This window comes from Trachemys scripta, chromosome 7 (assembly GCF_013100865.1).
Source record: "Trachemys scripta elegans isolate TJP31775 chromosome 7, CAS_Tse_1.0, whole genome shotgun sequence".
Lineage (NCBI taxonomy): Eukaryota > Metazoa > Chordata > Testudines > Emydidae > Trachemys > Trachemys scripta.
Window position 1 is genome coordinate 92182760 of NC_048304.1, and position 27971 is coordinate 92210730.

Sequence of the window (27971 nt, forward strand, 5' to 3'; positions counted from 1 at the left end):
TTCATGAGTATTGTGAGTTGCATATTATTATTGGAGAAAAGGCTGGGAGTAGGGATGTGTATTACGAATTGATAACATCCAAACTAATTTCTTCATTAACAGAGTGTCCTTTTAATCAAGTTCTTTTCCCAATCTAGCAATTATTTTCTCACGCTACTTTTTTTTTTTTTCAAATGGGCCCTTGAAGTGTTCCTTTGCTGAAGGCTATATTAGACGAATAAGTGAGACCTTGGCTATGTTTTTATTAGAGAGAGCAGCCTTCTGTTTTTGGTATAGTCCTACTGGTGGAAGAGGAAGGTAAAGTGAATGGTGCATTTATGTTGTTTTTTTAATCAAAGTAATAGCTGTCAATTTAAAAAGAAATGTAATATTTTCATGGGAGTATTAAAGGCTGGATTGTAACTTGGGTTATATGTCTGTGCAGGGGACTAAAAGGGCATAAGACTCCCCCTTACACAGGCTACCTACATTTTGTGTCCAGGTATACAGGAGTAAATGGAGCTGTTCACCTGCTTACTCCCTTCCTGGAGCAAGCAGGGGAGAGGAGAGGACTGGAGCCTTAACATCACCCCCTACTTACTGGACAGCGCAGGAGAGGTAGCATGAGGTGGAAGGTGTATTAATTTACTGCTGATATAGGCCAGCAGTAGATTACTATCCTCTGGGAGCAGGGGGGAAGCCACATTTCGGTGAAGCCACTGTTCCTTCTCTACGATTATCCTGAGACATTGTTATCCCTTATGGTTACATGTGTTCTAATACGAAGAGAATAGATTTGGCTTGAAGAAAGAGCTGAGTAACCAGAGCAAGACAGTTTTAAAGTTTACTACATTCTGTTTCTTAGCTGAGGCAATAACTGAATATGTTATCCAGCCTAGTTTAGCATATATGGTATATTGGTTATTTATCATTCCACAATGCTCCATTACATCCCAGCTTAATATAAATTGCAAGTTTTCTTTCTGAGCATGTTTTATATGTTTGTTTTAGTTCTTCACCGGCAAAAGACTAACTCACAAGTACCTTTCTTAGTTTCTTTTGGAGGCTTAATTATGAGCAGTCCGTTACATGATACAGGAATATCTCACCATTCTGAAATGAAATGTATGTAAAGAGTCCAGAGTATGGGCTGGGTCCATATGAAATGACCTCTTGTAAATTTTAAATGAATGAACTAAAATGAATTAAATGTACAAACAACATATTGACACCTGGATCACATCCAATGCCATATTCACAAAGAATGGTAATGTACATGGGTAGAGGGACACAGACATACAGCAAAAGAACACAGAAAAGGAAAGAGAAGTTAAAAAAAAAAAAAGATTGTGATGACTGATTTGTGGGGTCAGCCCTTGCTATCTCCTTGCTTCACGGGGTTTGGAGGCACTTGGTGGGCAGAAGCACATGCCATCTTTTCTTTCCAGTTACCTGCTCATTCTAAGGAGGCTAAGGAAGAGGACTGAAATGGAGACCGAAATGAGAGTACAATAATAATTATCCCAATGATGTCCAAGGCTGAACTGCACGAAGTAAATTTAATAGTAACAGGTAAACCCAGTGAAATTATTCACAGATCCCCTTCCCTTGGGCCTCCACACAGGATGCTACACTTGCACACACTGCTCTCCTTGCATGTGAGCACTGCTCTGGGCTAGTACTCCACAATGGTTGAGGAGGGCTGGGTCCTGGCTTTAGAAAGTGTGAAAGAGCGTTTACTGTAGTGGAAGAATCATGGGAGCTTAGCACCAACCACTAACTCAGGCTGAACTCTTTTCAAAAGTTAGTGTAGCTCCTAGTCTGGCAGGTGCTTCTCCTGTACTCCCAGAGGCATTCTGTGAACTTCCAGTGCTGCAAAGCCCTGATCAAGCTTTCCAAATACCTCAAGTGTTTACTGCCCATGTAGGCAGTGGTTGGCCTTTGCCAATCTGATTTAACTTTGCTTTTAAGAAGCTCTGTGCAAGCCTTTATTCGCTTCAGAGTTTCTAAAGCCACCTCTCTCCAGAATGCACTAGACAGACCTACTGATCACACTGGAATGGGGTGTTTTATATTTGGGAGCCATATTTCCCCCTCCATCCACTTAGTTGCCTTTTGTTCAGGTTCAAAACTCACCCTATCCCTATTTTATTATGTCTGTCTTGTGTATTATTCACTGGCATTTATTTTCCTGAATCTAAACTGCTAAGGGAATAGAGATTTCTTCACATTAAAATTTGACTGAAGCGAAGCTTGCTTGATGAAAAGTGCTATCTAAGAGCTAGGTATTATTATTGTTATTAATAGTAGACTTTGAAATGCATATTTCCTACTGACATGGTCACTCTGGCATTAGTTTGCGACTTCATTCCTGGGTTTGTGCCTTCAGTATCTAAAAGAGCTTGCAAATCCAATGTGGCAGGTTTCTAAGTAGTCCAAGGCTTTTCCATAGCTTGCTTGATCTTTTTAGAATCTTGTTTGGCTGGAAATCTTAGGAAAGCAAGCCCTTTGGGAAGATTCCCAGGTGAATCCAGATTGGTGGATGCGATTCAGGATCTCTGGGATGGCCCACCCACTTTTGAGAAAATACAGACATAGCATTATGGAACTTTGCTGTTGAGTATAGAGTAAACTGGAAAGGGGTGAGCCCAGACATGAGATCTAGTCTAGAGCATCCAATGGGAATGCAGTCAGTTCTGTATAGCAGCCTTCCATGAATGCTCCTTTAAAACCTCACATTCCTTTTTATTCTTACTACTATTTCTATTTTAATTTATTTTTGTCCTTCCTTTCTGCTGCCTCCACAGCTAAGCCTGTTCAGCTCCTGTCTGAGCTGAGACTCTGGACCTGAGTGATACTTAACAGCCCAGATCAAGCCATCTGTCCTAGTGAGTGCATCTTTTCAGTGGGGATCCAGAGTGCTTAGCTTAATACTGTGTATGCCTCCCTGCTTGTGCAACATTTTCCAGTGGCAGACAAAAGTCAAGGTCAAGACCATTAAGTGCAGCAAAAATGAGAAACAGAAGGTTCTCTCCCTATTCAGCCAGATGTTCCCCTGGACTACCGTCCCTAGTCTAGACCAGTGCAGGCTCCCTTCCCTTCATCAGAACCTATCAGAAGCTGCAGCTTACCCCTCCATCCCTTTCTCCAAAACAGGCACTTCTATGGGTGACTCAGTACTTCTCAGTTTCATACCTGAGATGATATTATATCTGCACATGTTAGCCAGGGGAATCCTTTGCTGCCTGGTCATTTTCTTCCTACCACAGCTTTCAACACTCCCCTACCTCACTCTTGTCTGAGTCATCTATACCTTCCCCTCAGATTCTGAGCCATCTGAGCTCCCTTTCTCTTGGCCTCATAGGCAAAGCACTAAAGCACTTTTAAATCCAGGCAAAGGACTCAATTCAAACCAACAGAAAGGCTTCTCTACTGCCTTGCATTGTAATTTATTCCTCTGTGAAGTGGTGTAAATTGTTGCCTTTCTGACTTGGTAGGACTTTACACTCACTCTTTCCGTATTCATTCTATACCCCACTTTTGTTACCCTGTTTCCCCGAATATAAGACATCCTCCGAAAATAAGGCCTACTTACAGTTTTGCCTCTCGTTGTAATATAAGGCATCCCCCCGATAATAAGACCTCCCCGATAATAAGGCATCCACCGATAATAAGGCATTTTTCATTTCTGAAAAATAAGACATCCCCTGAAAATAAGACCTAGCGCATCTTTGGGAGCAAAAATTAATATAAGACACTGTCTTATTTTCGGGGAAACAGGGTATCATCCCCTCCCCATCACTCACTCACTTTTCCTTTCATTCTTCCATCCTCCCTCATCCCACCCCATGCCTCCTGGTTTGTTCTGAATTTATGATGACATTGGTGGCTTAACCATAATGCTATCTGCTGTAGCCATTCACATTTTGGGGGCACTTGACAAGTATCTGTCCAGATGTTTATATGTGTGCCTTTGGAAAACTGAAGTCATTTTTTTTCTCTCAGTAAAAAAACAAAACATTATTTTATTAGGAACTCTGTAAAGCTGAGCTGCCCCTGTGCTACCATACCCACAGGCACTAGACATTATTATAAAGTGGATCTCTTGTCCTACGCTAATACAGCTTTCAGGCAAGGAGTTCTGCAAGTGGTGGCCTCTCCTACTCATTTATCTTCTTGTGTCCCCCTTCTTTTCCTTATACAGATTTCAAAATCTATGAATCTACTGCTTGTTACTGTCCAGAGACCGCATACCTCTAGACTCCCCAGATGCACTCTGCCTGAGAATGGGGCAATAGTGCATTCCTTTTAACTTTGTCTGCTAAGAGAAGTGCATTCAGCAACCCAGAGCCAATCTCTCTATTTTCTTCTATGTTTCACTTCTCATCCTTTAGAGATTTATTTAAATCAGCTTCTGCCTCCATATTTTTTTGAAGGTTAGCCAAGACCTTTCCAAAAAACCTGATTCCGCCTTAATGGAAATATTCCTATGGTATAAGACAAGTAGTGAAAAATGAGCTGTCCTAGTTTCAGTACTTCCTTGTTAGGGACAGGTTGCATGTACACCGATTTGTTTACTGGCTCGTCTGAAACCCGGAAACTAGAAGATTATGAAAATTAAACAGAAATAAGTCTTTCTAGATACACCTCTACCTCGATATAATGCTGTCCTCGGGAGCCAAAAAATATTACCGTGTTATAGGTGAAACCGCGTTATATCAAACTTGCTTTGATCTACCAGAGTGTGCAGCCCTCCCCCCCCCTGGAGCACTGCTTTACCGCGTTATAACCGAATTCGTGTTATATCGGGTCACGTTATATCAGGGTAGAGGTGTACTTCCATGTGAGAGACTCCCTGATAATTGCCCCAGATAATGTCAAAAGTTCAGAAGTGCAAACAATTCTAAAGAAAACATCTTTTTTGTTTCCTGCAGAGTGAGATCATTCGCTATAGAGGATATCTTAGTGAGGAGTATGAAATTATGACAGACGATTCCTATTATCTTAGCATCAACAGAATTCCCTTTGGCATAGAAAATGGTAAGAGCTCAGGTATGGCTCTATTTTACTAAATCAGGGGCCCCAAATAATCTCCATCCAAGAATATTACAGGAACTGGCACATGAAAGTGCAAAACCAAAAGCAAGGATTTTTAATGAATCTGTAAACTTGGAGATTGTATCCTCTGGCTGTAGAATTGCTAATAGAGTACCTATTTTAAAGAAAGAAATAAAAAGTGATCTGGGAAATTACAGGCCTGTTAGTTTGACCTCAATTGTATGCAAAATCTTGGAACAAATTTTGAAAGAGAAAGTTGTTAAGGACATAGAAGTAAAAAGTAACTGGGATAAAATACAACATGGTTTTACAAAAGATAAATTGTGCCAGACCTACCCGATTTCCTTCTTTGAGAAGATAACAGATTTTTTAGACAAAGTAAATGCAGTAGATCTAATCTATCTGGATTTTAGTAAGGCATTTGATACACTTCCACATGGGAAATTATTAGTTAAAGTGGAGAAGATGGAGATTAATATGAGAACTGAAAGGTGGGTAAGGAACTGGTTAAATGGGAGACTACAATGGATCATGTTGAAAGATGAACTGTCAGGCTAGAGGGAAGTTACTAGTGGAGTTCCTCAGGGATCAGTCTTGGGACCAATCTTATTTAACATTTTTGTTAATGCCTTGGCACAAAAAGTGGGAGTGCGCTAATAAAATCTGTGGTTGACACAAAGTTGGGAGGTATTGCCAATACAGAGGAGGACCGGAAAATCATACAAGAATATCTGGAGGATCTTGAAAACTGAAGTAATAGAAATGGAATGAAATTTAATAGTACAAAGGGCAAAGTCATGCACTTAGAGATGAACAACAAGAATTTTTGCTATAAACTGGGGACTTATCAGTTGGCAGCCATAGAGGAGGCAAAAGATCCGGGTGTATTGGTTGATCACAGGATGACTACGAGCTACCAATGTGATGTGGCTGTGAAAAAGGCTAGTGATGTGGCTGTGAAAAAGGCATCAGGTGTGGTATTTTCAGTGGAGAAAGGCAGGTGTTAGTACCATTTTACATGCACCGGTGAGACCTCATCTGGAATATTGTGTGCAATTCTGGTCTCCTGTGTTTAAGGAAGATGAATTCAAACTGGAACAGGTTCAGAGAAGGGCTACTAGGATGAGCCGAGGAATGGAAAACCTACTTTATGAGAGGATAAAAGAGCTTGGCTTGTTTATCCTAACCAAAAGAAGGCTGAGGGGAAATATAATTGTAAGGTGACCAGATGTCCTGATTTTATAGGGACAGTCCCATTATTCAGGGTTTTGCCTTATATAGGCGCCTATTGCCCACCACCCGCTGTCGTGATTTTTCACACTTGCTATCTAGTCACTCTATATGATTGCTCTCTATAAATACATTAGATGGATAAATATCAAGGAGGGGGAAGACCTATTTAAGTTAAGCACCAACGATGATACAAGAACAAATGGATATAAACTGGCCATCAATAAGTTTAGGAAGTTTTGGAACAGCCTTCCAAGGGGAGCAGTGGGGACAAAAAATCTCACTTACTTCAAGATTCAGCTTGATAAGATTATGGAGAGTATGGTATGATGAGACTGTCTACAATGACATATAACTAATATGGCACTGCTAGTAGCAAATCTCCAATAGATGTGCCATTTTGAAAGAAATCAAAGGAGAGGAGTCAAGTATTTTATTATTATCCTATTAGGGAGATTCTACTTTTGTAAAATAATCCCTCTTTCTTTCTCAGGTCTCAATCCTGTTCTTCTGCAGCATGGCTTAGTTTTAGAGGGAACCACCTGGGTTGCAAATATGGCCAACAGCAGCCTGGGCTTCATTCTAGCAGATTTTGGCTATGATGTTTGGATTGGAAATAACAGAGGGAATAACTACTGGGCAAGAAAACACTACAACCTTACAGCTGACCAGGAGGAATTTTCAGATAACAGGTATCTTAAAATTAATGGCAGAGAAACTTTTAAAATCTTACTATTTTATATTTTAGTGATTTTTATATTTATAAACAAATGGGCCTGATTCACTGATACATTCTGGCTTCTTTGCACTGCTCTCTTTATGGCATAACATAGTCACAAAAGCATTGTAATGGGCTGATGACGCTCTCTACCAGTATGTCAGTAATTTACATCGGCTGACGTGCTTATACCACTCAGACTTAATTAACATTAACCATTTACTCTACTGCGCGCATTTGCTGGTGTTCAAGTGTGGGATCCAGAAAGGTACTTAGGCACCTAAGTCCCAGTTTTGGCTCCTGTGATCCTCAAAACTCCCATTGAAGGCTAGACTCACTCGGCACCAACGTTTTTCAGAGCAAAAAATCCCTCGGCATCTAAGTTTCTGCCTCTGGCCATGCACACTGCAGCCTCCCTCTAAGCGCCCAGAGACCCTATCTCCCGCCCCAGAGTGATTCATGAACCAGTGAAACACCTCAGGCATATGGCTGCCAAAGTTACGTGCAGGGCCCAATCCTGTAGGGGGGCTCAGAGGCCACCTGCCATATCAGGTCCCATTCAAAATCCCACAAGAGGAGGAGCTTTTGCTGTCTGTCATAACTTTTAGCCCAGGGGTTAGAGAACTCTCCTGGGTTGTGAGAGACCCAGGTTCAGTTTTTCCCTTGCTGCTAGAGGAGAAAGGATTTGAACAGTGGTCTCCAGCCTCCTGGGAACATTCTCTAATCACTGAACGATGGGATATTCTGATGTGGGAGCTTTCAGTTTCTCCTGTTGAAGCTGTTCCACTGTGGATAAATAATGCGAGAATAATTGTAGCAGGGATACTGGAACTGGAACTAACAACTGTCCTGCAGAATCATTCCCATTCTGGCTCCCTTGATCTCTTTTGGGCCCAGTGACTGTTTAACAATTTATCCACAGTGGAACAGTCATTAGATCAGAGAAGGAGAGAGTGGGAATGACTCTGTAGGCCAGTGGTTAGACTCACAGAAGTTTAGAACTGGAAGGGACCTTGATAGGTCATCTAATCCAGTCCCCTGCACTGAGGCAGAACTAAGTATTATCTGCTAGATATTTGTGTAACCTGTTTTTAGAAGCCTCCAATGATGGAGATTCCACAGACTCCCCAGGTAATATGTTCCAGTGCTTAACTACTCTTCCAATTAGGAAGATTTTCTAATGTCTAACTTAAATCTCCCTTGCTGTAATACAAGTCCATTACTTCTTGTCTTGTTTTCAGTGGTTAAGGAGAACAATTTATCGCCCTTCTCTTTATAACAACCCTTTACATACTTGAAGACTGTTGTCCTGTCCCCCTTTAGTCTTCTCTTCTCCAGACTAAACAAACCCAGTTTTATCAATCTTTCCTCCTAGGTCAGGGGTGGGGAACCTGCAGGCCGGATCCGGCCCATTGTTTAATTTCACCTGGCCCATGGCAAGTCTCGGTGCTGCCGGCCAGAAGTCCCAAGCCTCAGTATCTCCCCTCTTCCCCCCTCCCTCCTCCCCGCAGAGCTGTGTGTGGCCCGCAATTGATTTTTTTTCTGTGGGTCAATGGCCCTTGATAGAAAAAGGGTTCCCTAACTCTGTCCTAGGTCATGTTTTCTTGTTCTTAAATCATTTTTGTTGCCCAGAACTGGACACAGTACTCCAGTTGATGCCTTATTAGTGCCGAGTAGAGTGGAAGAATTATTTCTCATGTCTTGTTTACAACACTCCTGCTAATGCATCTCAGAATGGTGTTTGCTGTTTTTGCAACAGTATTACATTGTTAACTGTTATTTAGTTTGTAATCCACTATCCCTCCCAGATCCCTTTCCGCAGTGCTCCTTCCTAGGCAGTCATTTCTCATTTTGCTTTTGTGCAATTGATTATTTCTTTCAAAATGTAGTACTTTGCCTTTGTCTTTATTTAATTTCATCCTATTTATTTCAGATCATTTCTCTAGTTTGTCAAGATCATTTTGAATTCTACTCCTGTCCTCCAAAGTGCTTGCAACCTCTCGCAGCTTGGTATCCTCCACAAACTTTATAAGTGAACTCTCGATGCCCATTATCCAAATAATTTATGCACAGATTGAATAGAACTGGACCCAGGACAGAGCCCTGCAGGACCTCACTCGATATGTCTGTGATGGGTTGTCACCCCTAGGGTGCAGTCTGGGAGCCACAAGAAACCGCTGCATCTCTCTAACCACTCAGTTGGACTGGCCCTGCTCACACTGCTTCCTTGGTTGGAGACACAGCCAGACTTACCGAGGCCCTGTTATCACCCAACACAACAGCAGATGGTGCCACACACCCAACCTGAGCTACCTGAAAGTGCTTTACCTAAGCCACCCAAGTACAAACAGCAGACCCCCAGCCAGTTTCCCAGCTCCCAGGCACATCCCCTCTCCCCCCTCTGGAGTATAAACCCAAAATCATATCATCTTGCATTGCACAGGGATTTGTACAGTGTAAGCTTATTAATATGTCTGCCCCTCCCTCTATGTGGAGAGGAATATGCACACTTGTGGTAACCAAGCTGAGATTTTTCCCCAGACACTTCACTTAAAGTTGCTGATTTAGGTTAAAATATGAAATAAGTTTAACTACAAAAAGATAGATTTTAAGTGATTATAAGTGATAGCAAACAGATCAAAGCAGTTTACCTTGTAAATAAACAAAACCACAAACTAAGCCTAAAATACTAGAAAGATAAGATCTGAATTAGCAGATTCTCACCCTGGCGCTGATAAAGCAGGCTTGCAGATTCTTAAGGGACAAGATGCATTTGCTTTGCAGCTTGGGATCCCTTTCCCCATTCCAAGTCTTCTTTCGGAGCTTCTCTGGTGTTGGGTTGTGGGGGAATCAAGAACAACAGATGATATTACTTCCTGTTGTATATAGCTTTTGCATAGGGCAGGAGCCCTTTGTTTCAAACTTGGTTCCCAGACCAGTTTGTGGAAAAATACTGACCTCCCAAAATGGAGTTCAGAGTCATGTGGCCTGGTCACATGCCCTTGCAGAGTCATAGCCGCCATTACTTACAGGCTGGCTGAAATGTCCACAGGAAGGTTAAGCTATTCCACAGCCCATTGTCTTAGTGCTAATGGCTCATCAACAATCTGGCTTCTTCATTGTTGCACCTGAAAGGCTGGCTGTGGTAAGAGCCAGAGTAAGCCCATTTGAAATGCAGATCCATAGTCAATATGTATAACTTCAGATATAAAAATGATACATGCATATAAATAGGTTAATTATATTCAGTAAATCATAACTTTTCCAATGACACCTTACATTACCCATCTTGTACAAAATGCATCATGATTATGCCATTATCATAATATTACCATTACGAATGTGGAGTGTAATGTCACAATGCCCTTTCAGCGTCACTCTGAACCATTGATAACTACTCTCAAAGTACAGTTTTCTAAAAAAAAAACAAAAACGTTAATACAGTCAAGACATATTTCATCTACTGTTTCCCCATATCCACAAGGCTTGTTACCCTATCAAAGAAAGATATTAGGTTGGTTTTACATGATTTGTTATTGACAAATCCATGTTGACTGGTGCTTATCATCTTATTATCTTCTAGTTGCTTACAAATTGATTGTATGATTATTTGCTCCATTACATGTCTTGGTACTGAAGTTAAATTGACTGGTCTATAATTGCCTGGGTTGTCCTTTTTATAGATATGTACTATATTTTCCCTTTTCCAGTCTTCTGTTATCCACAAGTTCTCAAAGATAATTGCTAATGGTTTAAAGATCTCTTCAGCCAGTTCCTGAAGTAGTCTAGGAATGTATTTCATCAGGCCCTGCCAACATGAAGACATCTAATTTGTCTAAGAAATTCTTAACATGTTCTTTTCCTATTTTAGCCTCAGATTCTATCCCATTTACACTGATGTTCACTATGTTAGTTGTCCAAACACTGCTAACTTTTTCTGGTGAAAACTGAAATAAAAAAGGCATTAACATTTCCTTCATTGCTGCATTCTCTTATTGTCTTTCCCTCCTCCCTGAGTAATGGGCCTACCCTGTCTTTGGTTGTCTTCTTGCTTCTCATGTATTTGTAAAATGTTTTCTTGTTACCTTTTATGTCCCTAGCTAGTTTTAATCTCATTTTTTGCCTTGGTCTTTCTAATTTTGTCCCTATATGCTTGTGATGGTTTATTTTATTCCTTCTTTATCATTTGACCTAGTTTCCACTTTTTGTAGGACTCCTAGAGTTTCAGGTCACTGAAGATCTCCTGGTTAAGCCATGGAGATCTTACCATGGTTCTGGGCCTGGGGCTGGTTTTGTTCAACATCTTTATCAATGATCTGGATGATCTTTATTTCACTAGGAGGGTGGTGAAGCACTGGAACGTGTTACCTAGGGAGGTGGTGGAGTCTCCTTCCTTGGAGGTTTTTAAGGCCCGGCTTGACAAAGCCCTGGCTGGGATGATTTAGTTGGGAATTGGTCCTGCTTTGAGCAGGGGGTTGGACTAGATGACCTCTTGAGGTCCCTTCCAACCCTGATATTCTATGATGGGATTAAACTGCACCCTCAGCAAGTTTGCAGATGACACTAAGCTGTGGGGAGAGATAGATACACTGGAGGGTAGGAATAGGGTCCAGAGTGACCTAGACAAATTGGAGGATTGGGCCAAAAGAAATCTGATGAGGTTCACCAAGGAGAAGTGCAGAGTTCTGCACTTAGGAAGGAAGAATCCCAAGCACCGCTACAGGCTGGGGACCAACTGGCTAAGCAGCAGTTCTGCAGAAAAGGACCTGGGGATTACAGTGGATATGAGTCAGCAGTGTGCCCTTCTTGCCAAGAAGGCCAATGGCATATTGGGCTTATTAGTAGGAGCATTGCAAGCAGATCGAGGGAAGGGATTATTCCCCTCTATTAGGCACTGGTGAGGCCACACCTGGAGTACTGTGTCCAGTTTTGGTCCCCCCACTATAGAAGTAATGTGGACAAATTGGAGAGAGTCCAGCAGAGGGCAACAAAAATGATTAGGGGGCTGGAGCACATGATTTATGAGGAGAGGCTGAGGGAACTGGGGTTATTTAGTCTGCAGAAGAGAAGAGTGAGGGGGGATTTGATAGCAGCCTTCAACTACTAGAAGGAGGGGTTCCAAAGAGGATGGAGCTCAGCTATTCTCAGTGGTGGCAGATGACAGAACAAGAAGCAATGGTCTCAAGAGGGTGGGAAAGCACTGGAATGGGTTATCTAGGGAGGTGCTGGAATCTCCATCCTTAGAGGTTTTTAAGGCCTGGCTTGACAAAGCCCTGGCTGGGAGGATTTAGTTTGTGTTGGTCCTGCTTTGAACAAGGGATTGGACAAGATGACCTCCTGAGGTCTCTTCTAACTCTAATGTTCTATGGTCCTATGATTGCAATCTTTTCTACACATTGGCATAATTTTGCTTTTGTGCCTGTAATAATGTTTCTTTTTTAAAAACTGCCAACACTCCTGACCTTCCCCCCCCCACACTCAGATTTGCTTCCCACCGGATCTTGCCTGCCAGTTCTCTGAGTTTGCTACAATCTGCCTTCTTGAAGTTCATAATCTTTATTCTGCTGTTTTCCTTCCTACCATTCCTTGGAATCATGAACTCATCATAGCAGTGGTGGCCGAGTGGTTAAGGTGTTGGACTTGAAATCCAATGGGGTCTCCCTGCGCAGGTTTGAACCCTGCTTGTTGCGAAACTAAAGGGATCAACATTTTCTTTGGGGGGAGGGATAGCTCAGTGGTTTGAGCATTGGCCTGCTAAACTCAGGGTTGTGAGTTCAATCCTTGAGGGGGCCACTTAGGGATCTGGGGCAAAAATCTGTCTGGGGATTAGCCCTGCTTTGAGCAGGGGTTGGACTAGATGATCTCCTGAGTTCCCTTCCAACCCAGATAGTCTATGATTCTATGATCACTTTCACCCAAACTGTCTTCCATCTTCAAATTCTCAACCAGTTTCTCCCTGTTTGTCAGAATCAAATCTACAGCAGCCTCTCCCCTAGTTGCTTTCCCCACCTTCTGTAATAAAAAAGTGGTGTTCAGTGCATTCCAAGAACTTGTTGGATAATCTGTACCCTGCTGTATTATTTTCCCAACCAATGCCTGGATAGCTGATGTCCTCCATCACCACCAAGTCCTGAGTTTTGTATGATTTTTTTAGTTGTTTAAAAAGAGCCTCATTCAGCTCTTCTTCCTGTACAGGTGGTCTATAGTCATGCACCCCCCCCCTCAGGAGTGTAAGCCCAAAATTATACTGTCTTGTGCTGCACAGGGAACTGTACCGCAAAAACTCATTAAATTCTCCCCCTCCCTCTGCCCCGAGTTATGGCTCCAATACACACTGGTTTTAGATAAAGCAAAAACGAGTTTATTAAATACAGAAGATAGATTTTAAGTGATTATAAGTGATAGCAAACAGATCAAAGCAGATTGCGTGTTTTGTTAAATTGCTAGGTAAACTAAGCTTAAAATACTAAAGACATTGGACATGAATAGCAGATCCTCACCCTAACCATATCCCAGGTTCTAACCACTAGGCTAAAAATTATAATGTGGACAGCACTATCACCTTCTCTTCTGGCTGTTTTTTGTGGTGTGAGGCAGGAATCCTTTTTCATTCTCTCAAGAAATGCCTTGGGCGCCTAAGCCATTTAAATCCAGGCAGTGAATTAAAGGTTGTGGCTCACTAAGCAGAGAGAGGCACTTCCCTGCATCCTGGATTTATGCACCTATCTCCAAGAGAGGAGCCGAGCTTAGCACACACTCCTGTCATTGGTGTCTCCTATTGTCTACCTGAGGCAGGCCCCCCACCTACCGTGCTGGTTGTTGTGGATTGCATTCTTAGATATCTCTCCCCATTCATTGTATAGAGAGCCTTGGTACCTAACTTGACTTTGTGAATTGCAGTGTTTTTTTAGGCGCCTAAAACTTAGATGGTGTGATGCTGAGCAATGTTATGTTTCAGTCCCTTTGTGGATCCTCCCCCAAACCAATTCCAAAAATAATCTAATCTTGCTAGAATGCCATTGTAAACAGCATACGCAACACCCCCACCAATTGTTAAACCCAGTGAACATCATACTCCTTCCCAACCAGCTCTCCTTATGTCCAAGCATTACTAAAGCCTAGGGCTTACCTTGACTTGATGACACAGGTTAAAACTACGACTGCCTTGTCTTCAGTATGATTTTAACACATGCTAAGATCACACCATATTTTCCTAATGAAGACAAGCCCAAATATGTTAGTTTTAAAAGTAAAAATAAAAAGGTATCTTTACTACATAAAGAGACAGAGATTTAAATCCCCTGGTGGCAGAAATGATCAGTGAGATTTGCTGTGTCTGTGATTCAAAAATGCTGTATTCTGCACTCACGGGCAGCAATTATAACTTCATAATGTATCCAATTTCATTTTACGTTGCAGTTTTCACAACATGCCACACATGACCTTCCTGCCATCATAAACTTTATTCTGCAGAAAACGGGGCAAGTGCAACTGTATTACATTGGCTATTTTCAGGGCACCACCTTAGGTACAGTAAGAGATATCAAATTGTTATCATCAAAATTAGAGTCTTACTGTATTATCTGCTGTGTATAGTAAGTGACAGTTCCTTCCCCAAAAGCTTATAACTTAAAAGATAAGATGTAACAAGAGGATGAAACAAACAAGTGATGAGGGAAAGAGAATCGGGTGACAACAACAATATGTTTTAGCTATCCTACTTCTGTGTACCATTCATAGATGTAATTAGATGCACTAGCACTAATAAATAACAATGATATCAACTAGTTATCTGCCTTGCAGATGACAGTTTTCTGTAGGCATCACAGCCAGTGGGTGAGGCATGGTAAGATTTGAAAGGGGGGAAGCGCTGTGTTTGTGTGCACTTTAGCTTGTAAAGCTTTAATTGCTAGTGACACCAAGTTAGCACTTAAATATCTAGTAATATGAGAATTCCCTTAAGGGTTCTTAATTTCCCGGGGGACGTATGATCCTCACATTTTCAGTCAAGAACAAATATGAAAATATGATAACTTATTCAAGGTCATGACCATCGAGTTTCCATAATCTTTGTTTAGGGTAGAGAATGAACATCTTCACCTCTCTCTTTATAATTGATTATTAAGGCTGCTGTGTTGAAAGTGCATTGAAGTGCAACTGAAGCTATGCAGAGCTCTTCTTCAAGTCAGGTCAGATTACCTTTCCCACACCTGAAGAAGATCTTTTGCTCTCAGTAGCTTGCAAGCTTGCCTCTTTCACCAGCAGAAATTGGTCCAATAAAAGATACTACCTCACCCATCTTGTCTATCTCATATCCTAGAACCAACATGGCTGCAAATACACCACGAATGAGAGTGGAATGACATTCTGACCTGGATTGGGAGGTGATAGTTCTTATAAAGACCGTGATTCTCTTCCGTTGGTTCCAAAATGCTTCCCATGTACCTAGTCTTAATCCAGGTGAGCCTGTCATAATTCCAACCCTCATCCACCCAGTCTCTGGCATCTTAGTCCCAGTGAGCAGGCAGGCAGAAGGGCACTGATATTGACAAGATTTCTGCCATTAGTAGCCCTAATTCCTTTCTTTGGGACATTTGGAAATGTGTAAGAAAAATTCCATGCCCCACAGAAATGTATGATTTGAAAGTTTTTGATTTCCAGTATATTTTGATGCAGATGTGAATTGCCTTCCTGCCATATACCAGTGCCAATATGTGCAATCCTGAGTGTGTATTCAATCTAGCTAATGTTTAGCTTTCTTTCTGTTTTACATCAGATTTCTTACAAACAAAACCCAAATTCTCTGCTGACAAAACTGACGTGAAGTTAATGGTGTTATTCCAGGAAAGAATTTTGCCTAAAATCTCTAAATTATGGTTCAGGATGAACGTATCCTTACATCAGATTAAGTGTATGAATCAATACAGAATTATTCCTCACCCCAAACATTCAGAACTCATGAATCAGGCCCCCCAAAGATCATGAAATTGGTGTAACAACTATAAGATTTTTAAAAAGTAACAGCTTGGGAGGAAGGGAGATCTTTTTATTTGCCGTCTGGATTTTGAGCTTCTACAGTGCACTTAGCCACATTTTTAAATCCTTGTCCATAACAATGAAGGCTAGAAACTTCCTCTTTTTCAATGAAATCTAAGATTCTCGTATGATCAGTTGTGTCAAGGAGCTGAAGCTTTATATTTAACTCCAGACACTGTGAGACACTTTAAAATTGCAATAGTTGGCAACAGTGGATTTGTTTTAAAGTTGTATCTAGCAAGGTTTGTTTTTGTTTGTTTTTCAAGATTACTCTGGTCTATTTCTTGTGCTTTCTCAGGTTTCGTTGCATTTTCATCCATGCCACAGCTGGCTCAAAAAATCAAAATGTTTTTTGCATTAGCTCCTATAATCACACTTAAGCATTCCAAAAGCCCACTGGTAAAACTGTTCTTCTTACCTGAAGGAATAAATAATGTGTGATATTCTGCTATATGATGCTCCTGATTATTTTATGTATATAATACCAAGCGTGTGTTTGTTTGTTTTATAGACAATTACAAAAGCAAAGTCTCTTCACTGAGGAGCTTTCTTCTGTGTAGACAAAGTAGAAACAAAAGATGCCAGGAAGGTATGAAAACAAAAGCTGTAATTAATCATTTTTGGCAGATCTTGAGCTTTTTGTTTTGTTTTATATTTTACTCATCATAGATTGTGGAAGACGTGTACTGTTTCTTTAAATCTGTAACAGGAAACAGGGCAGGAGGGGGCTCGGAAAGGTTTTAGCAGAGGTTCTACAGTGAAGGATATAGAGCAGGAGAGCGAAGATTTAGGAATGATACCATTTCCCTTATTTCTAATAAACTTCCTTATTCAGTGTGAGAAGAATGCAACGCTGTCATTGTCATCTGTCAGGGTGGGTTGGTCTTAGAGGCTTCATAGAATAACTTCATTTTTGAGATGAGCCTCGAGAGAGGAGAAATCTCCTGGAGTATTTTAAAATGAATTAACTAAAATTGATGACTCAAAAGGAGATTTAAAGATCTATGTACTCTGAGTATGAAAGAAATACAATTGTTTATTTCCATCCATCGCTGATGCCTTTTAAAAATTCCCTTCAGCATTACCTCCCACTCCATGGATTTTATCAGTCCCCTACTGCTGCAACTCCTGACAGAGTATTTTGTTAGTAAACTGCCAGGGAGGAAGGACCTAAGGGGAAAATCCACAATCCCGGAATCTGTAGCATTGTGCTTTCCTGCACATGAAGCCATGCTCCTCCACACCACTGAGCATCCCCTCCCCCCACCCCCCTTAGACGAGTACTAGGAGTATATAAACCATAGTGAGTGTCACAGACTCACTGCCTCCTCAGCACAGCACATCTAAGTCTCCCCTGCATCCAGGTGGGCTCTGCCTTCTCCCTCTCTCCAGACCCGAGCCCCCCTGCTTCCCAGCTGGGCATCTGATATCACCTCCTCCAAGCCTTGCCTCTGTACATTGTCTTCTGTCCAGGTAAACAGGGTTGCCTGGGCCTCCTCTCCTCTCCACCCTCCTCTATCCCCCTCTTGCTGGAACCGGCTGGTCAGGTCACTGGAGTCCTCTCTTCACAGCCCATTGTCCTCCCACTGGCCAGAACCAGCTGTGACTCCTGAGCTGGGCCTCCTGGTCACCAGTCACTGCGGGATCCATTCTCCAACCCATTGGCCTGGATCCCAAGTTCCATCGCAGGTCCTCTGTAACAACAAACTCCATCTCCCATCACCTCTTTAAACCAGGAACACCCAGGGAAACTGCGTCCCACCCCCACTGCATGCAAACTATTGAAAAAAATAAGAACCCCCCCCTCCCACACACACACACACTTCGTCACAGTGAGTAATGTCTTTGCATTTTTACGGACTATACTTGGCCAGAAAGAGTTTTCTGTAAAGGGAGAGATTCTGAGCAAATTTACTGTTCAGGTGTGCCGCTACAGAGTATTTCAGAAGCTTTGTTCCTTGGTCTTTTCTGTCATCAGGGGTTTTAATGAAAAGAACCTAATTATAGTATGTGTTTAGTGATTCTTAAATGAACTAACGTGTTGTTTGGCCACATATGCATTGATAATTAATTTCTAAACAACAAAATTGGCCTCTTTTCATTACCAGTTGGATCCCGGTGTAGGCTAACATGTTGACACTGCCTCCTAAGATTTATGTCCATTTGTTTGCCCTCACTTCAGGCAGGAATAAATGATTTCACTAAGCACAAGGCAGTGGAAAATGAGGCCCTTAATATCTTGAAGTATTAGTCTCTGAATTCAAATGCACTGTGTGGACATAATGCAATAATCCTCAGTCAGAAATCTTTTACTGAATGTAGGCAGAATCGCTTTGTTATTCTGAAACCACTTGAACTTTATAGGTTTGAAAGTTCTTTTTGAACTCTGATATTATTGGGTTCCCGTTCCAGCTGGAAACAACTGCGAGGGCATCAGGAAAAATAGAGAGGGGAAAGAAAAAATAATCTAAGTACAACGTACACCCAATGTATAGCCATATAGCTCTTTAAAAACAAACACACACAATAGTACATAGCAGCCAACCTGCAAAAGAACGTGAGCATAACTGTTGCATTTCACTTAAGCATTTTTAGTTCTGTCATCTAGACCTACTTTGAACAGGTTTGGCAGACTCATTGGGGAAAAATACCAGTACCCTGTCTACGCTACCATTCTCGTTAATTTTGCTAGCTGGCGAGAGATACAAAAAATTCTAGTGTAGATGCAACTTCCACTGACTTCCTGTCTAATTCTAGGTCTATTTCAAAGTCCTAGTTCACATCTTTACAAATCTCACTGAGTTAGAGTAGAGTTCACAAGCCTTTTTTATGATATGAAAATTATCTATTTCTAATGATGATATAGGCCAGCAGCTAACTACAATTCTTCTCCCATTCTTCCCTCCTCCCCCATCCCCAAGAGCAAAGAGGAAGCAGGGAAGGAATTAGGACTGAGAGCTGTGTCTCCGGGTACGTCCAGACTACCCATCGTATCGGCAGGTAGCGATCGATTTATCAGGGATCGATATATCGTGTCTCGTTAAGACGTGATATATCGATCCCCGAACGCGCTCCCCATCGACTCCAGAACTCCTCTGGAGCGAGTGGCGGTAGCTGAGTCGATGGGGGAGCCGCGGCTGTCGATCCAGTGCTGTGAGGACAGGAGGTAAGTCGGAATAAGATATGTCGACTTCAGCTACGGTATTCCTGTAGCCCAAGTTGCGTATCTTACATCGACATACACCCCCTAGTGTAGACCAGGCCTCCAAATCACAATGCCTGTGGGGATAGTGCAGCTGGTGAAGTATTCCTGTCTCAGGGTTATGACTAATGCCACAAACTACCCCATGTTAACATGTACAAATCTCTCTGTTGTAGGGAAGACCTGAGGCATCTGTGTAAAGCCAATCTCTTTGCACAAGTATTTCCGGAATAAATGTGGCTGGAGAAGAGCCCAGCATTTCCTCTCCTACAGACAAACTGAAGTATAATTATCACTTACCAATGCAGTGTCAGCCAGGGAGGAATGTTGACTGGCAACATTTCAAACAGAATGATTGCTTTTTCCTCTTGATAGGATACCTAGATAGAACAGTGATGAGGTGGATGAAAAATGCAGCTGTAGGTAGGACACAAGCTTGTGCTACCCTAGCTTTGAGTATCATAGAGGCTGAGATGAGATACTTCTCTAACACACAACACTAGCTGCCCTTTTCCCTTTAGCTAGACTATTTGTTTTAATTAAATCACCCTTACAAAACAAGTGATATTAATAAGATCTGCCCTCCCCCCACCCCCCAAAAAAGCTCTGTGAACCCAAGTGATAGTTTAAGAGGTTCTAGTTGCAAATTCTGTCTACACTAGCACTTTTGTCGGTATAACTTATGTTACTCAGGAGTGAAAAAATACCCCCCCCGAGCGACTATAGCGGTGCAGACCCACCGCGTCAGTGCCTCCTGCTGGTTGTGCTGGGAATTAGCTTTCTTGGGCCACCAAGGCATCTTTTACTAGCAGTGTGTCACTCGCGGTTACTTCCACTTCCTCCACCATCTCCACCATCTGGACCCGCAGCACTCCCGGACTGCAATGTCCTCTTTGGGACACGGCCCTCTGGCTGTGCCCTAGCCGCTGTCTCCCCCCTTTTGGGGGACAGGCAGTCCTCAGTCTTTCCACTTGCCTCGATGGAAAACTGCAGTCTCTAGTCTAGCCCATGGTTTCAGGGGCAAACTGCAGGCTGGATTTAGGCCACTCTCTTCATTGGCAAGTAGGGTAAAGGGTGGAGAGACTTACTGCCCCTCTGTTACCCAGGGTTCTTTCAACCCAAAGCTCTTGGTAACTTTTACTCTGTGTGAGGAAGTGCCAGGAAATAAATCAGGGGAGACACGGCCGTCCGACCGATAGATGGCTGGCACAAACAGGACAACACAAGAGTGCTTTCACTTAAAGCTACACTTTACTTAGTCTCAAGCACTTACACACGTCTGCAACAAGATTAGTAAAACACCCCCAACCCTTGATAATTACCAAAGCTGAGTGTGGCTCTCGAGTGGCCCAGTGGCAGCCCATCTGCCAGTGGGGAACACAAGAGGCATCCAGAGGGAGAGACCAGTCCCGAAGAGTCCCCCCATCTCAAGCTTTCTCACCTTATTTATACATTAGTAATAGAATGACATGTCCCTTAAAGAAAACTTGTCAACAAACAGGTCCAAAGGGCAAGCAAGAGGCTCCTTCTGATTGATTAATCAGGTGTGGGTTTTTCCAGAGTCTGCAGCCTTGAGACCCCAATAGACATTCCTGAGGGTACATCCTGCTCTTTTAAAATGCATGTATCAGCAACTTCAACACAATTCTTATCAGGAAGGATGCAGGGTCAAGCTGCCCTTTCTGTGGCACCCTAAACCCCCCCGCCCTGCCTTGGTCAAGCTGAGTCTTGCTTTTAACAGCTTGCTGACTAGGTTGCTTTTCAACAATAAGCCATAATGGTTTTAGGCACTTTACTGGTTTGCCAAAATCTCCCCGTACACCTCCTCCTGTTCCCGCTGCCTACTTTCCCTAGGCCACTTCCCCCATAGCCCTAGCACCTTCCCTGCCCTTGCTTCTGGGTCTCAGTCTGGCCATGGTCAGCCAAGAGCTCCCTTATTGCTCCGCTATCCCGCCCAGCACTGCAGTATCTCCGGTGCGCCTCAGCAGACAGTCCTTCCCCTTTGCCCTTCAGGAAGAGACTGCCCCTTACTCTGCTGAGCAGCCCTTTATCTATGGGCTGCTCCAGATAGCCTTCTCTCAATTGGCTCTCCCAATAAACCCTTTCCTGATTGGCGGGGTTCTGCAGAGCCTCTCCAAGGCTGCCTTAACCCTTCTTCTGCCTGTGTTGGGCAGCCACCCCACCACAGCAACATAAGTTACACTGACAGACGCACCGGTGTGGACAGTGCTGTATTAGCAGGAAACACTCTCCCGCAGATATAGCTACCACCGCTTGTTCAGTGTGATTTAATTATGTTGACGGGAGAGCTCTCTCCTGTCAGCATAGAGCCTCTATAGGGGAGACCTTACAGCAGCACCTCTGTAAGCTCTCTAGTGTAGACATGAGAGTCTACACTTAGTGTCACCCATCTGTAATCCATACTTTACCTAAATCTCTAGAAATGCCCTGATCACCAGTTTCACAGAGGTGTTACTGACTTGTCAGTTTGAAATACTTTGCATGACTGGAGTTTGGGTAAATGGGTCTAATTGGAACCTGAGGTTTTCATTTCATATGGATTATGAGGTTGAAAAAGTTAATATTGGTTGTTTGGCATGGCAAAAGCTTGGAAAAGAAATGGCTCTGGAAAACCCTGCAAAAGTCACAAAGACAAAATGAAGTCTCACAGGATCACATTATTTTAAGCAAAATGTCCTTGATTTTGCAGTAAAAGTTATTCAAAGTATGCCAGTAAAAATGAGCACTTTAAACCCTCTAAAACCCTTTGATCACTTGCCATATTCCACTGCACTGAACATACACAGCCAGATTCTGCCACCCTTATTTTAACTGCAGAGTACTTCATGAGACTACCCACAGGGCAAGGGTCTACTCAGTGTGAGCAAATGGGGCAGAATTGGACTCAAATTAGTAATAAATTATGGAAGAGTATTGCTAAACAGAAGGTCGGCCAGGATTCCAAAGGCCAGGATTTGTTATAGAAATCTTAAGTCATGGTTTTGTCATGAAAGTCAAAGTGTTGTTACAAACATAAAGGAACAACCTTACTCAGAGGAAAACTGAGCTGAAGTTACTATGTTTTTTCTGGTTAGAAAACCACATGGATCCATAACTTGGTTCAGATGTACTTGAAAATTGTCAGTCTCACTAAATGGTTTGCAAAACTTCTGTCATAGTGGAGTTCATTACATATATCTGAACAGCGTTGGATATAGTTACATTTTTGTAGAACTAAGTTAAAAATGTTCATTTAAAAAAGCTAGCTCGGTTCTTGGAAATGAATCCAGTTTTTGTATGTTAGTGACAGTATTCCCAGTCCCTTTCAGTAAGTCTTTCTAGAGAACAGATATTTTCACCTTCTGTAGTTATTGAACTGAATGGTATTTAGTTTAAGACAAATATAACTTCATCCATTTCTGTTTGCAAGAAAACATTTTAGACATTTATTTTCTGAGTCGCATTGATATCTACCTGTCACACTTTCCAGATTCAACATCTGTAAAAACTATGCTCCATTGGGGCCAGGTAGACTTTCTGAAATATAAAATGGCTTTAATTCACTGCTTATATTTAAATATTATACAACCAATTCTGGCTGATCATACTTGAATTCGGATTTATTCATGAAAGAGTGAGAACTATCTGAAACTTTACATCTCAGATCCTTCTTTTGTTTTGCCCGGGCACTGGTGTTGAGATTTATTCATGCAAAATAATGTGCAATTTTATTAACTCTGACACTGAGTTCAGATATCATTGCCGTATAATCATAAATCACTATCATCATACACAATGTAAATCACCCCCTTAAACTTAATGTTGTCTTTCATTAGAATTTGAAAAAAAAATGTGCAAAGATCAAAATACTAAATTTTCCACCATGGCTACCACTTGTGTGGCTTCACTGGTGAGTAACTTGACATAAAATGCTAGTGTAGACACAGCAATAAAGAGACTTCTGGCCTTGGACATTGTTTGTGTCTCAAAAGGACATTTGATATTTTTGGAGCTTGTAGGGAGCACAGAGGAAACCAAACTATGTAAAACAAGAAATGTTTAGGTGCTAGAGTAAGGGTTAAGAGTAGAATTGCTGGGATCACTCAGGCTTGGAGTGTAAAGGTCAATAAAACCACTTTTTGGAATTGTATCTTGATGAATATGCATCTATGGAAGACATTGACTAAGAACATGAGAGGATACCTGTCCTGGAGGTCTTAAGTAAATTTACTCTTTAAAGGTGCCACTTCAGTATATCCTAGAAGAATCTTAAGCCTCTGAACAATCTTTACTCCTTAAAAACTGCAGTCTCTGTAAGTAGCCTCTTTTTAATTTTAGAAGAAAACTAAAATAAGATTAATAAAATAAATATATTCAGCAATATCATGTTATACTGGGTCATAATAATATTCATCCTTACACGTAACCTGGGAAACAGCGAAAGATCCTGTGATGATTGCTGCTTAATTAGATCCACCCGCACTAAGTGACTAAGAACATTAATTATCTACTCTTCAATCTTGGGGTACTGATACTTCATGACAGTTGTTAGAGAACACAGTGAACTCGATTGTTTTATTTTTCCTACATGCACATTTTCTTTTACTCTCCCTCTTTCTTCCCCGTTCCTGCCCCCCACCCCCGGACCCCGCAATGAGGTTTCCCATAGAATTTTCACAAGCACAAGGGATGAGCCCCAAACCCTCTGTCCAGTAGAGTGCCTGGGCAGAACTGTATGACTCAGAACAGGATACTAACATAGCAAGAAACTACAACAGGATGTGCATGAGTAATTTGTTGCCACATGTGCAGTAGATTACACACCTTGGGTATGTTATGAAGCATGAGATCTTCAGCCTTATGCCTTCATCTATGCAAGAAGTGCACCAGTAGCCACCTGCTCTACACAATGGTATGGCTTATTTTTCTTACTTGTAACATACCTGAAGGTGAAGTGGGTACCTTGCAAACAGATAACTAGATGGGTCTCTGCTGCAAGACATTTCCCATCTTCAGTTTATACATCACATAACAAACAAAAGAAGCAGGTGGATTTGGACTGGGTTACATAAATTAAATCACGTGGAGACTCGTATTCCTGTATAACTGTTTGTAGGATTGGAGCCTCAGTTAGTTCATGTGGTCACCTTAGTGAGCAGGACTCCTCCTTAAGTTTTACTTTAGTACACAAATCAGATCACATTCCATAGACTTCATGGCAGAGGTGAGTCATTGAGATATGAATGAGGAGAAGGGGTGATGGATTGGTGAATTACATAACATATCTTTACACTAGGAAAGGCAGTCCATGGTAAAAGAATATGATTTTTAAAAAGTGGGTGTGGGTGTGTCTTTACTTCAGTAGAACTATTCATGTGCTTAAAATTAAGCACATGCTTACGTGCTTTGCTGGATTGGGGCCATAGCCTCTTCAGTCAGGATATGGACATAAGAGCTTTGATGCAGCTTCCTATAGCCGGAGGCTGCTCAAAGCATCACACCTGTTTTCTCTTGCACAACTGAATGCTGTAGCTGCCCTGTGCGGGGGCGGGGGGAAAGCAGCTTCTTCCCTTTGATGTCTCTCTGGAACAGGAGTGATAGCAACAGTCTATCAAAGGTAGAAGAGTGCTTCCCTTCCTAGCCCAGCCTCTACAGTCAGCTGCCCCAGGGAAGCGGCTGTGCTGCCTTGAAGAGCCGCTGACTGTAGGAAGCTGAATGAAAGGCCATTTAGTTGGGGTCTGAGAGAAGGAGATAGAGAGGTGGGAGCTGGAACTGTTGAAAGCATTGGCTGTTTGGGGATGAAACCTCTGCAAGAATTTTTCCTGGAGATCCTCCCTCTATCCTCCCATGGGGAGAAGCAGGGGGATCGGTGCAGGAGTCAAGGCTTGCCCTGCTCCCCAGAAAAGGCTACCTGGCCACCCCCAAACCTGTCTCCATCCTGTGTTCTGGCCTCCAGTGCCCAGTAGAGCACTTTCCCTTTCCCCTCAGCCCCTTTGTAATGTGACTTATAGCCATGCTCTTAGGGACTCACATTGACCATATCAGGGAATGACCCTGCAAAAAAGTGAATACAGCCTGTGCCTATATCACTTTTTCAGAGGATACCCCCTGGGAATGAAGGAGAGATGATATGCATCTTACCCTGGTGCTGGGCTACCCACTCCTTTGCCCAGTCCTTCCAGCATCCTCTACAAACAACGCATGGAGGGGCCTCTATAGGGAGAGGAAGGGAAACAGTGACATAGAGATGGCTGGATCTCCCTTGAGAGAGCCATACAGGGAGGATGCCCTCACACATGAATCAGAGTTGCATGAACTGGTTTCATATTAGTCTGAAAACCAGCGAGAGAGGAGAATAAGGTCTAAAATAAGTTATTACAAACTTTAACAGAAATGTTTATCAAAATACTGGAATAAATTATTTTGTTAAAACAAAATACCATGCACACTCACTGTTACAATATGAAAACAAAATATATGTATAGAATATAGATAATAAGATTAAAACAGTAATTTCATTCCAATGGACTAAATTTCCTTTCCTTTCCTTATTATTAACACATCCATTCTTTTATAACAGAAATCTTATAAAACTTGTTTACAGCTTAAATAAACTTATTATGTACACAAATACACAATTATGAATTGACCTTTGGAAGTCCCTAAAGCTGTATTAACAAGATTTGCTACTGATCGCTTTCTTCAGCTTGTAGTATTGATCACATGTTGTGGTTGATGCTTTTCTACTCTTTGTCTTCCATATCCGTTAAAGTCTTTCATTACCATATACTTAGGTCCAAACTTCTGTTTTTCTTACATTTAGATGTGTAACCTGTTTTACCTGTTGTATCAAAACTCTGTGATATAGTTGAAAGGGTTTCTCCCCCCCTTAGTATTTTTTTTTTAAAGTTCTTAAACTATCAGGTTTGGTGGCTGGGAATGACCCTGTTCCAGCATATTCCAAAAAGTTCCATTAGATTTCTAAGTAACCATCTTTGTATCTTCTCCCTTGTAGAGCTCTGACTGATGAGTTAGTTTTTCTAGTACCAGAATTCCCCACACTTTTTGATACCAGTCAGTAGTTTCAGGACAGTCTGTCCTCTTCCACCATCTTGCTATAGTAATTCTAGTGGCAACTAGAAGATGAGTGATCAGGTTTTTTTATGGCTTTTATAAGATGCAGTTTTCAGGACAACTTAATAAAAGTACTTGGGCTATCTGACAGCTGACATCCTGATCTCCCTTATGGTTTTCCAAAATGTTTTAATTTTTGGCCTCTTCCACCATATATGGAGAAATCATCCTACTTCATTCCATTCTCTTCGGCATTTGCTCTATCCTTGTACCATAAATATGTTTCATTTTAAGGGGAGTGAGAAAATTGATAAAGAATTTTAATGTAATTTTCTTTTAATAAAGTGTTTATTGAGGAGTGGAGATCACCCCGTATATTTGCCCATTTCTCAATTTTAGTATCTATGCCTATGTCAATTTTCTATCGTTTCATGAACATAGTTATTTGCTGTAAGTAAGTGATTACTTTGTATAGAGTGGAAAGTAAGCCTTTGTGTTTCATGGATATGGAGTAGTTTTTCAAATTCTGTCAATCGATGGACAAAATTCTAATGGATTTCCCTGTATGATATTAAAGAATTATTTGGCTCTTTGCTTTAGTGCAAACACCTTCTGGTACCAGTAAATCAGTGGGCATAGCATATCAGAAAGAATATAATTCTGATCAATGTAAGAATGAACATAGAATGTGAACTCTGGACGAGTACTGAAATGATTCACTGAAGCTTAGGGCTGCATGGCTTTTAAAAGCCCTTCTGGTTGGTTGCCTTATCAGTCTGGAATTAAATTTTAACAATGAAGCAAGCAAGTATTTTAACAAGATTATGATATCAGTCTCCATTCTGAAAAGCTGCCTACTGTTTCCTTTTTAAATAGAAACAATGTCTAATTAATTTCTAATGTTTCTTTTAAAAGCCACTATTCATTTTGATCATTTCAGGATACTTTGGGACAGAACAAATAATAAAAGATATTAAAATAGGTATATTTTTTCTTTCTTAGACATTTAAAACAGGAGAATTCAGATATTTTGATTATTGCAGTGAGGAAAATGAAGTTAAATACAACCAGGTAAGAAAAAGCCATGATCTCTTAAAAGTAAAAATAAACAGAATACTACAGCAAGAAAATTTCTAACGAGGGAATAAAGTATATTAGCTGCATGGAGATCTGGATTCCTGTCTGATTATGGTGGAAATATCTTAGTTGATTTATTTGAATTATTCAATACTCTGCTCAAAATATTTTCACCACTGCAAATTCTCTGTTGTCTGTCCACTGTCCCTGTCCAGCTGTTATTCTATTGACTTTCCAGTGAAATCCATGAGACTTAAGGATGTTCTCGCTACATCTAACAATGAAGTAGTTGCATTCTTTCTGGATGCACCCAAAACTTCAGGCAGATATCAAGCCACAGATGAATATTTTGTGTTTAAAACTTACTACTTCCTAGGCTTTCACTTTTAAAGCTGTTCAATTTGTTTTCCAGACTGAAGCCCCCTTGTATAGGTTAGAAGATATGAAAGTTCCAACTGCATTGTGGTATGGTGGAGAGGACTGGCTTGTGGACCTGGAGGATATAAAAATATTACTCCCACAAATCACTAATCTACAGTATGAAAAGTATATTCCTGATTGGGCCCATTTTAATTTCAATTAGGGTCTTGATGCTCC

At 41.5% G+C, this 27971-nt stretch overlaps 1 protein-coding gene and 1 non-coding gene across 2 annotated transcripts; both read left to right on the forward strand.

Moving 5' to 3' along the window:
* The first annotated feature begins 3 nt into the window (after window positions 1–3).
* Window positions 4–27957, forward strand: LOC117880306 (lipase member M-like). The gene is made up of 10 exons (XM_034776357.1): window positions 4–12; window positions 4914–5031; window positions 6761–6959; window position 7238; window positions 14405–14513; window positions 16320–16454; window positions 17879–18031; window positions 22666–22751; window positions 27300–27368; window positions 27787–27957. Exons 1-10 carry the CDS (start codon window positions 4–6, stop codon window positions 27955–27957), a joined length of 1050 nt encoding a protein of 349 aa, XP_034632248.1.
* On the forward strand, window positions 12594–12675 carry TRNAS-UGA. The gene has a single exon. It is a non-coding gene; the product is annotated as a tRNA-Ser (tRNA).
* Window positions 27958–27971: the final 14 nt, after the last annotated feature.